This window comes from Stenella coeruleoalba, assembly GCF_951394435.1.
Source record: "Stenella coeruleoalba genome assembly, chromosome: 9".
Lineage (NCBI taxonomy): Eukaryota > Metazoa > Chordata > Mammalia > Artiodactyla > Delphinidae > Stenella > Stenella coeruleoalba.
In genome coordinates this window covers 32893748-32908400 of record NC_137155.1, presented here as the reverse complement: position 1 = coordinate 32908400, position 14653 = coordinate 32893748, and the positions used below count along the sequence as shown (strand labels likewise).

The window sequence follows — 14653 nt, the reverse complement described above, 5'->3', positions numbered from 1 at the left end:
CTCTCACTCTCCCTATCCCACCCCTCTAGGTGGTCACAAAGCACCGAGTTGATCTCCCTGTGCTATGCGGCTGCTTCCCACTAGCTATCTATTTGACGTTTGGTAGTGTATATATGTCCATGCCACCCTCTCACTTTGTCACAGCTTACTCTTCCCCCTCCCCATATCCTCAAGTCCATTCTCTAGTAGGTCTGTGTCTTTACTCCCGTCTTACCCCTAGGTTCTTCATGACCTTTTTTTTTTTTCTTACATTCCATATATATGTGTTAGCATACGGTATTTGTTTTTCTCTTTCTGACTTACTTCACTCTGTATGACAGACTCTAGGTCCATCTACCTCACTACAAATATCTCAATTTCATTTCTTTTTATGGCTGAGTAATATTCCATTGTATATATGGGCCACATCTTTATCCATTCATCTGATGATGGACACTTAGGTTGTTTCCATGTCCTGGCTATTGTAAATAGGGCAGCAATGAACATTTTGGTACATGACTCTTTTTGAATTATGGTTTTCTCAGGGTATATGCCCAGTAGTGGGATTGCTGGGTCATATGGTAGTTCTATTTGTAGTTTTTTAAGGAACCTCCATACTGTTCTCCATAGTGGCTGTATCAATTCACATTCCCACCAACAGTGCAAGAGTGTGTTCCCTTTTCTCCACACCCTCTCCAGCATTTATTGTTTCTAGATTTTTTGATGATGGCCATTCTGACCGGTGTGAGATGATATCGCATTGTAGTTTTGATTTGCATTTCTCTAATGATTAATGATGTTGAGCATTCTTTCATGTGTTTGTTGGCAGTCTGTATATCTTCTTTGGAGAAATGTCTACTTAGGTCCTCTGCCCATTTTTGGATTGGGTTGTTTGTTTTTTTGTTATTGAGCTGCATGAGCCGCTTGTAAATCTTGGAGATTAATCCTTTGTCAGTTGCTTCATTTGCAAATATTTTCTCCCATTCTGAGTGTTGTCTTTTGGTCTTGTTTATGGTTTCCTTTGCTGTGCAAAAGCTTTTAAGTTTCATTAGGTCCCATTTGTTTATTTTTGTTTTTATTTCCATTTATCTAGGAGGTGGGTCAAAAAGGATCTTGCTGTGATTTAGAGTCTTCTGTCTATGTTTTCCTCTAAGAGTTTGATAGTGTCTGGCCTTACATTTAGGTCTTTAATCCATTTTGAGTTTATTTTTATGTATGGTGTTAGGGAGTGTTCTAATTTCATACTTTTACATGTACCTGTCCAGTTTTCCCAGCACCACTTATTGAAGAGGCTGTCTTTTCTCCACTGTATATTCTTGCCTCCTTTATCAAAGATAAGGTGACCATATGTGCGTGGGTTTATCTCTGGGCAGGTGGACTTTGGGAACAAGATATATTATTTTTTCCCCTTTCCCTCTTTTTGTGAGTGTGTATGTGTATGCTTCTGTGTGAGATTTTGTCTGTATAGCTTTGCTTTCACCATTTGTCCTAGGGTTCTGTCTGTCCGGTTTTTTGTTACTTTAAAAAAATTTTTTTCTTAATTATTTTTTATTTTAATAACTTTATTTTATTTTATCCTCTTTCTCTCTATTTTTTCTCCCTTTTATTCTGAGCCATGTGGATGAAAGGCTCTTGGTGCTCCAGCCAGGCATGAGGGCTGTGCCTCTGAGGTGGGAGAGCCAAGTTCAGGACACTGGTCCACAAGAGACCTCCCAGCTCCACATAATATCAAACGGCAAACACCTCCCAGACATCTCCATCTCAACACCAAGACCCAGCTTCACTCAACGACCAGCAAGCTACAGTGCTGGAAACCCTATGCCAAACAACTAGCAAGACAGGAACACAACCCCACCCATTAGCAGAGAGGCTGCCTAAAATCATAATAAGGCCACAGACACCCCAAAACACACCACCGGATGTGATCCTGCCCACCAGAGAGACAAGATCCAGCCTCATCCACCAGAACACAGGCACTAGTCCCCTCTACCAGGAAGCCTACACAACCCACTGAACCAACCTTGTAATACATTTCTAAGCTCTTCCACGTTTCCCTACTCAGATCCATCTTTTCCAAAGAGCTTCCCATGCTTCCACCTTTTCTCCCTTGCCCCTTTACTTAATCGCTATTGAAATTTAACTGTGACTTTGGTTCTGTTTCCTGTGCCTGATTTTCAAAGAAGGAGACCTAAACCACCTCCTCCCTCCCTATATTTTTGTAGGGGCCTTTACGAAACAGTTCCTCAGTCAAAACTTGGAATAAGTAGATAATTACAAGTGATTAAAACACGAATCTATTTCTTTAACTTTTATATCAAATGGTAACACATTAAATGTCGTGTATGCAAGAACTTTCAGTAATCAGGTAATGTATTTTGAAGATATCTGTAACATTTACATGACTATGATATACACCTAGAACAAGGAAACCCTGAAGTTATACTCCAAACTTTATTCTACATATACTCAGTTTGCCTGGTTTTGACTGTTATCAAAGTAGAATACATATCCATTATAACAGTGTTTATTTTGTTTTTTTTTTAAAGGAAGCAATTTTACATAATTATACAAGTTTAATTTAATTAGTATAGTAAATGCAATTAGGAAGAGGATGCTGTCTGGAAAAAATGCATTTCTGTGTTTTTTACAAATCATTCTGTCTAGGAGTAACAGGAGGATCTAGAATGATTGATTCTAAATACCACAGACGATAATCTTTATCAGTTTTCGGTTCATTCTTCCAGATAACTATGGACATCCTTTAAATTTTGTTGAAATTTTGTGGTGTAGACTTTAGACCATAAAAACATTAGAAATGTTTCCTAGAACTTTCACTTGATCTGATCACGTGACTTATGGAAAGCTCCCAAGCTAAACGTTGAAATTTCTACGGTCTTTAGGTTATTTTTTTCCTGGTCCATTTTCTTCTTCCTTTCACTTCTGTAGATTAAACACCCTCAAAATAATATTAATAAACATATCATCTAAACAGGATCATTTTTCTTGTAGTTAAATAGACTGAGAAATGTCAGCCTTGGAACCAGGGAAGTATTAACAGAACCAAAGTCTCTGTGTCCCTTGGTCATCATCCTTAGGTGTCTGAAGTTTGAGAACAGAGGTTGGCACTAGAACTTTTAAAAGAAAACAGAAAGCAAAATTCAGAGAGAACAGGGCTTCCCTGGTGGCTCAGTGGTTAAGAATCCGCCTTCCAATGCAGGGGACACGGGTTCGAGCCCTGGTCAGGAAAGTTCCCACATGCCGCGGAGCAACTAATCCCGTGCACCACAACTACTGAGCCTGCGCTCTAGAGCCCACGTGACACAACTACTGAGCCCGCGTGCCACAACTACTGAAGCCCATGTGCTTAGAGCCCGTGCTCCACAACAAGAGAAACAGCTGCAATGAGAAGCCCGTGCACTGCAACGAAGAGTAGCCCCCGCTCAACGCAACTAAAGAAAGCACACACGCAGCAACGAAGACCCAACACAGCTGAAAATCAATTAATTAATTAATTTAAAAAAAAGATTCAGAGAGAACAGATTTTTGCTTATAAATTCATTATTTACTACATGTGCTATAGACGTAGGAGCCTGACTTGAACTTGAACCAGGTTAACTTAAGACAGAGTCAGACAACCATTTGAAACAAAGACCAAAGTCATAGAATATGCAGCTTCCCTTCTAGCAGACTGCTGTCTTTTGCCACAGCAAAAGTCCTACCTATTCAGTGAAAGGCTTGCTCAACTCTGATCTGAAATAGACTTAATTCCATTTTCCAGCTGGGTCAAGCTTAAGAGTTGGTAAAGGTCAAGTTAGGTCTGCAAATGTGCTTGACTTCTAGACCTAAACTGATTTGCTTTCTGAGAACGAAACTAAAAAGGTCACTCCTCTTCTGAATACTTTAGGAATAAGCAGGTTTTACAGTTTTGGAGGATAAGCCAGATGGAAGATTTTTAGGTTATGGAGTCTTCATAGTTGGTGACCACACTGTAGTAAAGAGAGCCCAAACCTTAGTTTTTTTAGTCCTTGGAATTCTAGGCCAGTGAAGAAAATTCTAGCCCAGTGCAGTGCATCTAGATCAGGGAAGATGTTTTGGATGGTGTATTTTAAAAGCTGATGTAAAGCCAAGGACAAAGGATGAAGGGGACAGAAGAGATGGATAATAGAACAATGAGATGTTAAGGAAGAATGCTTTTAGCTTAACTCATTGGTACCTGGGGAAATACAGGGAAGAGTGCTCACTACCACCCCAGTTATTTCAGTTTTCAAAATACATTTTGGTCTAGAATTGCACATACTTCCCAATATCCCAATGCACCTCTCTGCTATGTTTACTTCTCTGTATTCCTCTCTCTCTTTTCACTGCCAACACCCATCCCATGCCACCTCCAGGTCAGAACCGTTTTAAGCCTGTCTTCAAGAATGTTGGGGCAAGTTGAGAGAGAAGGAAAAGAGAAACCAATTAGATGGGGATAGCTAGAGATTTTGTAGACTCTATCCCCTTTCAAACTCTGATGTACATGTGTGATTGGGCACACACACAGTCTTCTTTCATGCCTATTACATTTTTTAAAAAGAGATGAACACAAATGAGAAGAAACAAAATGAGAGGGCAAAGAGACGTACTGGGTATCACTGCCTCTGGTGAGCCATCTGTAAACATGCCCTCTTCTCTGACCCCTGCCCTTCCCTCTAAGTAGAGTGAGAAGATCCTCACCATATTCCCATAGTGCATTGGTGATATTTTGTTATGCTTATCACCCTGTATTTTATTGTTTTCTTATACAGTTTTCACCTCACCTGGACTGTGAACTACTTAAAGCCAGGATGTCTATGTTATTTACTGTGTGCGTGTGAGATGGGTAGAATGCTGTGATTTCCCATGTCCTTGGGACATTTCATTGTAAAGGATGGAGTATGGGAAGCATGTGATTGTTCCACTAAAACCTCATGATAAAATAATTTATGACTCTCTCTTTATTATATTTTTTGTGTTTAAGTCTGTAATATGAGCCTCTTTTTAATGATCTAAGTAGTAGCTAGAAGGATAAAGGTAAATAGTATCCAGGCACAACTATGTTATTAACACATAACAGACAAGTGTGGGTAGCTATGGAAAAGTGAATTGGTCATAATCTTAAAGTGGTCCAGTCAGAGAAACTAAATTAGGTTAACTAAAACAACCCATTCATTTTAACCACTTTACTTCTAAAATACTGAATCATTGCCATTTTGTCTGGTTCTGATATCCTTCATGCCAAAATAATCAATATTAATGCAGTCAGAATTACCAAGCGAACTACTGTGTATGTCCATCAAGAATGTTTCTCAGAAACTTCATTCACTGTGACTCAATATGGATTTACATGTTGAGATTGAGGTCTGTATATGATTATTTTTACAGAAAAATTCTAGATCCAAAAACACCTCATTGGTTCAGATAATATGAACTACAGTGAAACTTTAGCACACTAAAATATTTGGAGGATCCTCTGCCATTGCAACAGAGTTTCAAACGAAACCCCAAAACCTAAAGTCATATTTTTATCACCTTCTTTTCCCTAATTTTATAAAACCAGATGATAGCTATCCAGAAAATACGGTACATATTAATTGCAGTGATCAGGTTAACAATTCCCAAAGAAATTATATATTTTTGATGTCGTATACTTAAAACTATGGGTCAGCTTATGTCAGTTTTCAAAATACATTTTGGTCTAGAATTGCACATACTTCCCAATATCAGAGTAAACCGTAATGCCTCATTTTATCCTCCATTACAGAAGACAATAGATGTGCATCTTCGAATGCAGTGTCCTGCACCAAGTGCCTTGCGCTGGGTCCGGAATGTGGATGGTGTGCTCAAGAGGTGTGCCTTTTTCTTTCTTTCCTTTTTTGCTCTTTTCTCTTCTCCTTAAAGTTGACCTTCTTTCTAGCATGATTTCACTGACCTAATATTCTGTGCCTTGAAGATGCATCAGGAAAAAGAAAGATACTGCTGAGCATCAGGAAAATTTTCTTTGGTTTCATGCTTGGAAACAGCATATCTGGCTGAATATAAGTATAACCTTTTTATTAGGAAAATTATGGTAATTTTGAAATGAAGTGCAAACCATTTTATGTTTTCCATCTGTTCTATAGAGAGAATTGGCAAACACGGATAGTAACTTTTGATAGGTCAGTAGGCTTTGTGCGAAATTCTTGCTGCAGCTTGGGGCATTAGGTTATATATCCAAGTTGGATCGTTGTCTTGTGCTTGCTTATTAAAGAAAAGCAAGCTAATTTATTGTTCCATCTCATTTGTTTTTATTTGAAATACTTGGAGATAAGTGATTTGCTCCATTTCATAACACTGTACATCAGTTCACTGGCTACTTATGCAAAATGGGATGCTTTTCTTTGACATGCGACCCTATTCATGCAATATTGTGTACATTAAATTCTGTTACATGGAGAATAACCAGAAAATGTTTATTCTTCAAAATTTATGTTTTTATAGTCAAATAAAGAGAAACATGTCCTAATAACAAACTTTATAGTAAAACGATTATAATGTGTTCCTTCCTTCTTGGCTCTAAACTTGTATTGAGTTTTTTCTTTTGTTGGTAATCTTCAATCAAAACTACCTTATATAATAAGTTTCAATGAGGAAGCCAACTGCTAATTTGGTTTTTTTTTTATGAGATTACCTAGGTAACTTTACAATTATTTATGTAGTTCCTGAGAATTGAAACAAACAGACTTTTAATGGCCTTTTGCTTGACATGAAGAGAAATCTCTAGCTTTTGCAGCCTCTGATTTAGATGAAAACACTGTATCTACCATTAGCTTTCCAATCTCTCCTGTTATTACTTGTCCTTTTATACATCCCCCAAGAGGAAACAGAAATATGAAAAGTAGCAAAGGATGATGGACATTACTTTCTTCTATGCAACAAGTCAGGAAAAAGGCAGGGGAGGGGATCATGAAACAGTAGCCATGTCTTCTGGAAGTAAGCAGCCCTCCTACTGACAGCCCAAAGGCTTCCTGGACGTACTCTGGGCTTTATCGGTCAGAAAATCAGATGTCACTCAAAACTAGGCAGTGCTTTGCCAGAACCCATGGAGCCAGGCAATGTCATAGAGAGGACAATTCCACAGTTTCCAGGACCAATCTCATTCCCTCCTATGATCCAAATGACCAGACAGAATTCACTCTTTTCTCTGAGCCTCCCTTTCCGCATCTCTATAACCTTGAGTTTGAAGTTTACTTCCAGTTTTTCCTTGTCAGGTATGTTTTACATTTGTTGATATGTTGATATTTCATGACCCTCACCCAACACTCCGTTTTAGACCTCTACTGCATGACCAAGGAAGATCATTAGAGTTGTGAAGACTGTGCCAACTTAACTTCAGCTCCTGAGAACTTTAGTGACTATAGTTTAGAGGGATTTTCAAAAGATGGTTCAGAAACCCAGTTACCAGCTAAATGCAACACGCCAGCCATATAGAATGTCAGTTTCCAGAGAGCACCCTTCTCCATCTCACACCTCTACTGGCATGAAAAGTCTGGAGAGTCACAGTTATGGGAGGAGCAATGTCAGTCCTGCCATGGAGGAGGGATTTTGTGTATTCAGAGGAATGGGTGGTCAAATGGAAGGAGGTAAGCCAAGGAGGAAACGTAGGGTGGCTTCCAGAGGTGTCTGCTGTTGGTCCAATCCTCAGAAGGGGATCTCAGAAAACATCCAGAAATGACTTGGCTGTTCATATCCCGAAATATTCTTCTATGTGGTACAGGGTAGTCTAATTTATGTGTTGACAAAGCAGGCTCTGAAATGCGATCAACTTGGATTCAAATCCCAGTGCCATCCATTTCCAACTATGTAAACTTGGCCATGTTAACCTACCCACTCTGAGCCTCAGTTTTCCCTAGCTCTAAAATGGAAATAATAACTGTAACTATGACACACCGTTGTGAAGTTTAAATGAAACTGTATGTGGAAGGCATTTAGCACACAGGCATTGCTTAAGTTACTATAAGAACTATGGTGAGACTCTAGAGCAATTCATTCAGACTTAGGAAACTAAGAAAATTGCCTGTGTTAAGAATACAACGTCAGGGGAAGCAACCCATGTTAGCACTCAGTCACTGGCCATATCATTAACAGAAGGAGCTGTCCACTCCCTACATGCTGACCTGACACCACTGAAAGGAAAAATGCAATGGTTAATTTTGAAAGATTGCCCACCATTTAGTCACATATGCAACTGCTGGTTTTATTTCTCAGCCAGCAAGAGAAGAGGGACAAGAAAGAAAGAGGCATTTTTTTCTCTGTTCATGATTAGAAAAGATAAACATGACCAACTTAAGCCTGGTTTGTATAATTCTCAAAGCTGGTCAAAAGTAAAAGTTCACTAGAAAATTTACACAGAGTATAATCAATTTGTCTGCATTCTTGTGTGGCATGTCAATCTGCCATTCTGTATATTTTGACTTCTCTTTCTTTCCATGCTACATAAAAGGAACTGGAAAATATTTAGGATAGACAAAATTGTATCAATATTACCTAGTTCAATGCCTCATATTCATTTTAACATATGTGAAAGACTGGACATAACATATGTGAAAAAAAAGATGACTTAACGTATGTGAAAGTTTTGAAGACTTCTCCTCTTCTGCCTGATATGTCAGATACAGGTTGTGATTACATAGTCAGAAGTTTACAGGGCAGCCTTGGAGCATAATTAAACCAAAATACAATACAAAGGGCATTCACTGTCAAAAAGGAAGATGAAGGAATTCTTTCATTTCTGTACGGATTGCCATGCTTGGAGGTTAGAAAGACTCAGAAACGAGTAGGAGAAAAACCTTTTCCTATTTATATCTCCAGACTATTACATTAAATGGATGAAAGTAACAATTGATGAGAAGCCAACCAGGGTAACTTTCTAACCTGGGCTTTTCATTCTCAAATAGGTTTTAGACAGCTGGAGTATAAGTTTGCTTGAGTATTTCTTGTAGAAAAAGTAAAATATAAGAATTAGAAGACATTAAAATGACACAAAACACCAAAAGTTAAAAGGGTGTGGTTTCAAATTCTTTTCTTTTATACGGAGTGGAAAGTAGGCCACAGTGGGTAGGGGCAGCATTCCATTCTTTATTTTGATGCCACGATCTTTTCTTCCCTTTTCAAACCTAATTGTCAAATTGGCAATGTTTTTCTAACTTAGTTTTTACAGTAGAGTAAAAACAGCCATGCTGATTCAGACACTGCAAAACAAATGATATTTTTTTGCCTACTTCAGCAAAATGATTTGACATTTAAAGGTCAAATGGCATAGATTGATGTATAGTTGCAGTGAATTAACCACCTTCCCCTCTTTTTCATTCTGTATATATAAATCACAAAATTTCCAGCTGAAAAGAAAAATCAGAGTTATTTGTACTTTATTTCCTTTCCTGATTTGAAGGCTTGCAGTTTTTACTTAAATTAATTAAATTAAAGCGCATGTGGCCCTTGGTCTGTGGCCTTCATGGGAGGCATGAATGAGCATACATGTACCAAGCCTTATGCGCCCTCAGTATTCCCCAGGCTCTGGGACAGCTGAGATCCCCCATCCAGCCCCTTATATCTAGCAGTACATGCCACCTTTCTCTGAGGAGCTCCAAGTTGTTTAAAAACTAAATCTCACATTCAGAACCTCTAAGTTTTAACAACAGATAGGATAAACTTGGAAATGAGAAATTAAGGCTTTAAACATTTTAAACTTCAGCAAGCAAGGTCAATAGCAAGGCAAATCGAATTCTTCTATTCCCATGAAGTCATTCACCAATGACACCTGGAGATCTTGACTGAAAAGAACCTATTCTCTCTTGTCTTTTTTTAAAACAAATTTATTTATTTATTTATTTATTTTTTGGCTGTGTTGGGTCTTTGTTGCTGTGTGTGGGCTTTTCTCTAGTTGTGGCGAGCGGGGGCTGCTCTTCGTTGCAGTGTGCTGCCTTCTCACTGCAGTGGCTTCTCTTGCGGAGCACAGGCTCTAGGCACACGGACTTCAGTAGTTGTGGCACGTGGGCTCAGTAGTTGTGGCTCCCGGGATCTAGAGCGCAGGCTCAGTAGTCGTGGGGCACGGGCTTAGTTGCTCCGCAGCATGTGGGATCTTCCCCGACCAGGGCTCGAACCTGTGTCCCCTGCATTGGCAGGTGGATTCTCAACCACCGTGCCACCAGGGAAGCCCTCTCTTTTGTCTTTTAATTATATTTATATTGCAACTGTGCACCACACTCTAATTCAGGATCAGTACTGTAAAGGGTCACATAGTAAAATTTTTTGTGCCACATACTATCTCTGTTGTACATTCTTCTTCTCCGTTTTTATTGTTTTACAGCATTTAAAAAATGTAACAAGTATTTTTTAGCACTCAAGCCATACAAAAACAAGCCATGAGCTGTGTTTGTCCCACTGTCTCTAGTTTTCCAACCCTTTTTCTAAATTGAGAGAAGAATTAAATTAAAATCTTTGTATGAATGTTTTTATATTGCCTACCACCATCCCATCTAATTCCTCACCAGTGCCAAGGATCTCCTTATTCATAATTAGTGATCTCATAGTCAAGTAATATTAAACGTGAATATAATCTCTTTTCTCCATAACCCTATGACATTCTGTGCTTCCCCTAAATTTAATGCCTATGATAATTACATTTACTTGCTTAATGGCTGAATTCACTGATGGTCTGTTGACTCTGATAACAGGGACTCAATCTGTCGTGTTCCAGTCTGTATCCTCAGCACCTAACAAACTACTGTCCCTGAGTAAGTATTCAGTCAACATTCTTCGATTGAATGAGTAATTGATCAGAAACCCAGTTCTCTGAATCGGTTAAACTAGATGAGGAATGACTGAATGCCAGATCAAAATAGCCACATCCAGGAAGATCACTAAGCAAATATCCCAAATAATTCAGGCCAACATTATATATAATAAACTATATTTCTATACTTTTCAATACATTTCCTGTTCTTAGGAAAAAACTTGAATGGTTACATTCAAAAATAAAAATATCAAATCTTTCTCAGTCAAGATAAATTATATTTTAAGCTTGCTCCATTAATTCCAAGTTTAATGGATGGCTATTGGATTACCATCAACTAACCAGTGCTGAATGGTAATGAAAGTTCAAGATTCTGTTCAAAATCAGGAGACTTTGAGCTGCACTTTTATATCTCCCAGTCTCATTATGAGCATCTTCCTTGGTTTACTGAATTACAGGCTGTTACGTGTATAAGAAGTCGGGGAATTTTTAGTCTAAGAAATATAGATTTCCAATTCATTCTTTTATGAATTTTCAGTACCTAATTAGGCATGTGATTTCTAAGGACTTGCTCTCACATTCCAAACATAATAGTATATAGTAAACATACCAGTTGGGTTCTTTGAGAACTGAAGCTTACATGTGGAACCACACTGAATGGTCTATTTTGGCTAAATTTTCTTTTGGAGCAGTATTTCCAAAATAAAATATTTAGAAGGAATTAAGTTGGTATAATTTTAAAGTGATCAGTTAACAATATTTAAAGTACTTAGTTTAAATCTCCTTTTTAATATTCATTTTCTTCTTTCAAAATAACATTTAGAAATTAAAGCTTTATTTAAGACAAATTTGCCAGTATTCTTATTGGAAACATGCAGCTATTCTTAACAGTTGTATAATTTGTACAATATTGGAAGATGGCTTCTTTGCAGTGTTCGTTATGTGGTTTTCTTTGGTTATAACTGAGATGATATGCACTAAAAACATCAGTGATTTTCCTTCTTTTAAACAGGATTTCATTTCAGGTGGATCAAAGAATGAACGTTGTGATATTGTTTCCAATTTAATAAACAAAGGCTGCTCAATTGATTTGATAGAATACCCATCTGTGCATGTAACACCAAGTGAAAATGAAATCAATACCCAGGTGACACCAGGAGAAGTGCTGATTCAGCTACGTCAAGGTATGGTTATTTTCAAATAAATCAATGATGATTCTTCATTTGAAATTATATCTAGCTTTATTTGCTCATATTTAACATTTTATGGCAGGCAGTATTGCTACAGTAGAAATAAGAGTGGGCTCAGAATCAAGAAATCAGAATTCTAGTCTTTCTTATGCCTATAGCTAGCTGTGTGGCCTCGGACACTCTGCAAACCTGACCACACTATATTATAATTATGTGTTTCCAAACTTGATCACATTGTACTGTAATTGTGTTCCTATGCCACTGCCAGCTCTGGAAGAAAGAGAACATGTTTTATTCCACTCTGTTTCTCCAATGCCTAACAGAGTGCTGGCATGTAGTAAGCACTCCATAAGTGTTTGCTGAATTTGTTAGTTGATTAATTAGTAAGAGATGTGAATTAAGCTAAGTCTTAGAGCCTGTGTGATAAGCTTGTAACAGAAAACTATAATTCATAATTATCATAATTAACTTGAGCTGATTTGGCCCCTGAGAGTAACGTACGCTTTTCCTCCAATACTTCTCTTATACTTGTCCTTCCACACCACTGTATTGCACATGTAGCAGGCCACTGGAAATTATTCATTTTCTCCAGTGCCAGAGAATCCCAATGAACTAACTACATATGGCAAGATAAGTTCAGGTACAAAGATATGCATCACTCAACTAGATACATTTAGTTTTAAGTGGTATGCGATTGCCTTCAAGCCATCATTATTTCATTTTGGGTGGTATTGTCCTGTCATTAAACTTTTGAATAACCATTATCAACATATGACCTCCCAATTCCAAAGCTGAGCTATTTTTCCCAGACTCTTGGATTACCAAAATAACGAAACCCATTTCTTTCTTGGCCCTAGGCATATTCCCAGCTTCCAATTAAAACTGTGCACTTCACCATATCCAACAATTATACAGCCCAGTATGGACATAAATGAGTGACAGCTGGAAAGGGGTACACAAAAATTAAAGTAACTAGGTTGGTAAGATTATGACACTTGCCACCTTCTATTGCTGCCATAGCAAAATACCACATACTATGTGCCTTAAACAACAGAAATTTATTTTCTCACAGTTCTAGGAGCTAGGAAGTCTAAGATCAAGGTGCTGGCAGATTCGGTTTCTGGGGAGGGAGAGAGAATGACAGACAGACAGAAAAGGAGCTCTCTGTTGTCTATATATAAGGGCACTGAACCCACCATGAGGACCCCACCCTCAGGACCTCATCTATATCTAGTCATCTCCCAAAGGCTCCATCTCCAAACACCATCACATTGTGAGTCAGGGCTTCAACATAGAAATTTGGCTGGGGGCGGGCAGGGAGGGGGCAAAATTCAATCCATAATTCTTGATATATAAAATAATGGTTTCAAAAGCTATGAAATATTTTTAGAAATTAATTATATTTTATACAAGAAAACTGAACTCCAAAAAGTGAAACTGTTTTTATAGGCCAACATCTCTGAACACCTCGCAATAAAATTTAAAATCAATACAAGAGGATAAACAAATATTAAATAATAGAGAAACAAAGAAAAGATTTTCCTAAATAAGTTCTATCTCCAAGAATAAATCAAAACTCTAGTCATAGACTATTTGATAATAACAATAATAACAACACACATCATAACATAATGGTATGTGTTCAAAGTTGCTCTCAGGATAATTCAAAACTTTAAATGCTTTTATTATTAAAGAAGAATGAAGCATCCAGATAAAGGTATAGAAACAACAAAAACAAAATAACCATAAGGAAAACAGAGGAAGAAATTCATAAGTTAAGAAAAAAAACAAAATGGAATGCAAAATAGAAATAAAAAAGTAAAACGAACGTATAAATCCAAAATCTGGTTATTTGTAAAGCCCAATGAAATAGACAAATTGTTGGCAAAGCTAATTAAGAAAAAAGGACAAAAAGCAAATGACCTGATTATACAGACCATAACCAGAGAAACAAATATTGGGTAAAAAAAAACTTTAAGAAAATATTAAAAATGGTAAAATGCATTAAATGTGGTAAAATATATAAATCGTAATAATAAAGATAATTTTCTAGGAAAATATACATGACTAAAATTGACTCAAGAAGAGGGAAACCCCTAAGAAACCTAATAAAGATATAAGAAGTTAAGAAAATTATAAAAGAAACTCCCCCTAAAAACATTAGGTCTAAAGGATTTCATGGGGAGAAATGATTTCATGTTCCCCTAAACATTTAAAGAACACATTATCCCTATGCTACATGAACTCTTCCATGGTTTTAGAGAAGGCTTAGAAGCTACTCAATTTTTACAAGCTTATCATAACTCTAGTATCAAATCCCTAATAACATTTTAAGAAATCAAATTAAACTGCATGTGATAATAAGAGCAATGTCACCATACAAGTAGATCTAACCTAGGGTAGTTGATTGTCTTAAAATTAATGTATTTTTATCATCTTAGTTTGCCAAAAGAAGAAAAATATATATTGTTATCTCAATAGATGCCAAAAATCATACAAAAAAAATTTAGTATCCATTCCTGCCCAAACCAAAATTGAAGACTACTTTTTTAATATGTATTAAAATCCTTCTGAAAGTTTTACATAAAAGCAATCAGACAAGAAAATCAAGTATGTGTTATCAACATTTTGAAAAGATAAAGCAAAATTATCATTATATTTCTACCTGGAAATCCAGGCAAATCAACGAAAA

At 37.1% G+C, this 14653-nt stretch overlaps 2 protein-coding genes across 4 annotated transcripts in view; one reads left to right on the top strand and one right to left on the bottom strand.

Annotated features, from left to right (window-relative positions):
- The window catches only part of MACC1 (MET transcriptional regulator MACC1), a 439721-nt gene that overhangs the window by 214631 nt on the left and 210437 nt on the right, over positions 1 to 14653 (bottom strand).
- ITGB8 (integrin subunit beta 8) overlaps positions 1 to 14653 on the top strand; it is a 98287-nt gene that overhangs the window by 32892 nt on the left and 50742 nt on the right. For 2 of the 3 annotated variants that reach the window (XM_079932438.1, XM_079932439.1), the window contains exons 2-3: positions 5762 to 5847; positions 11784 to 11955. In XM_079932438.1, coding sequence (XP_079788564.1) covers positions 5762 to 5847; positions 11784 to 11955 — 258 coding nt within the window. The remainder of the gene's footprint in view (positions 1 to 5761; positions 5848 to 11783; positions 11956 to 14653) is intronic. The other variant, XM_079932440.1, reaches the window with a different exon arrangement.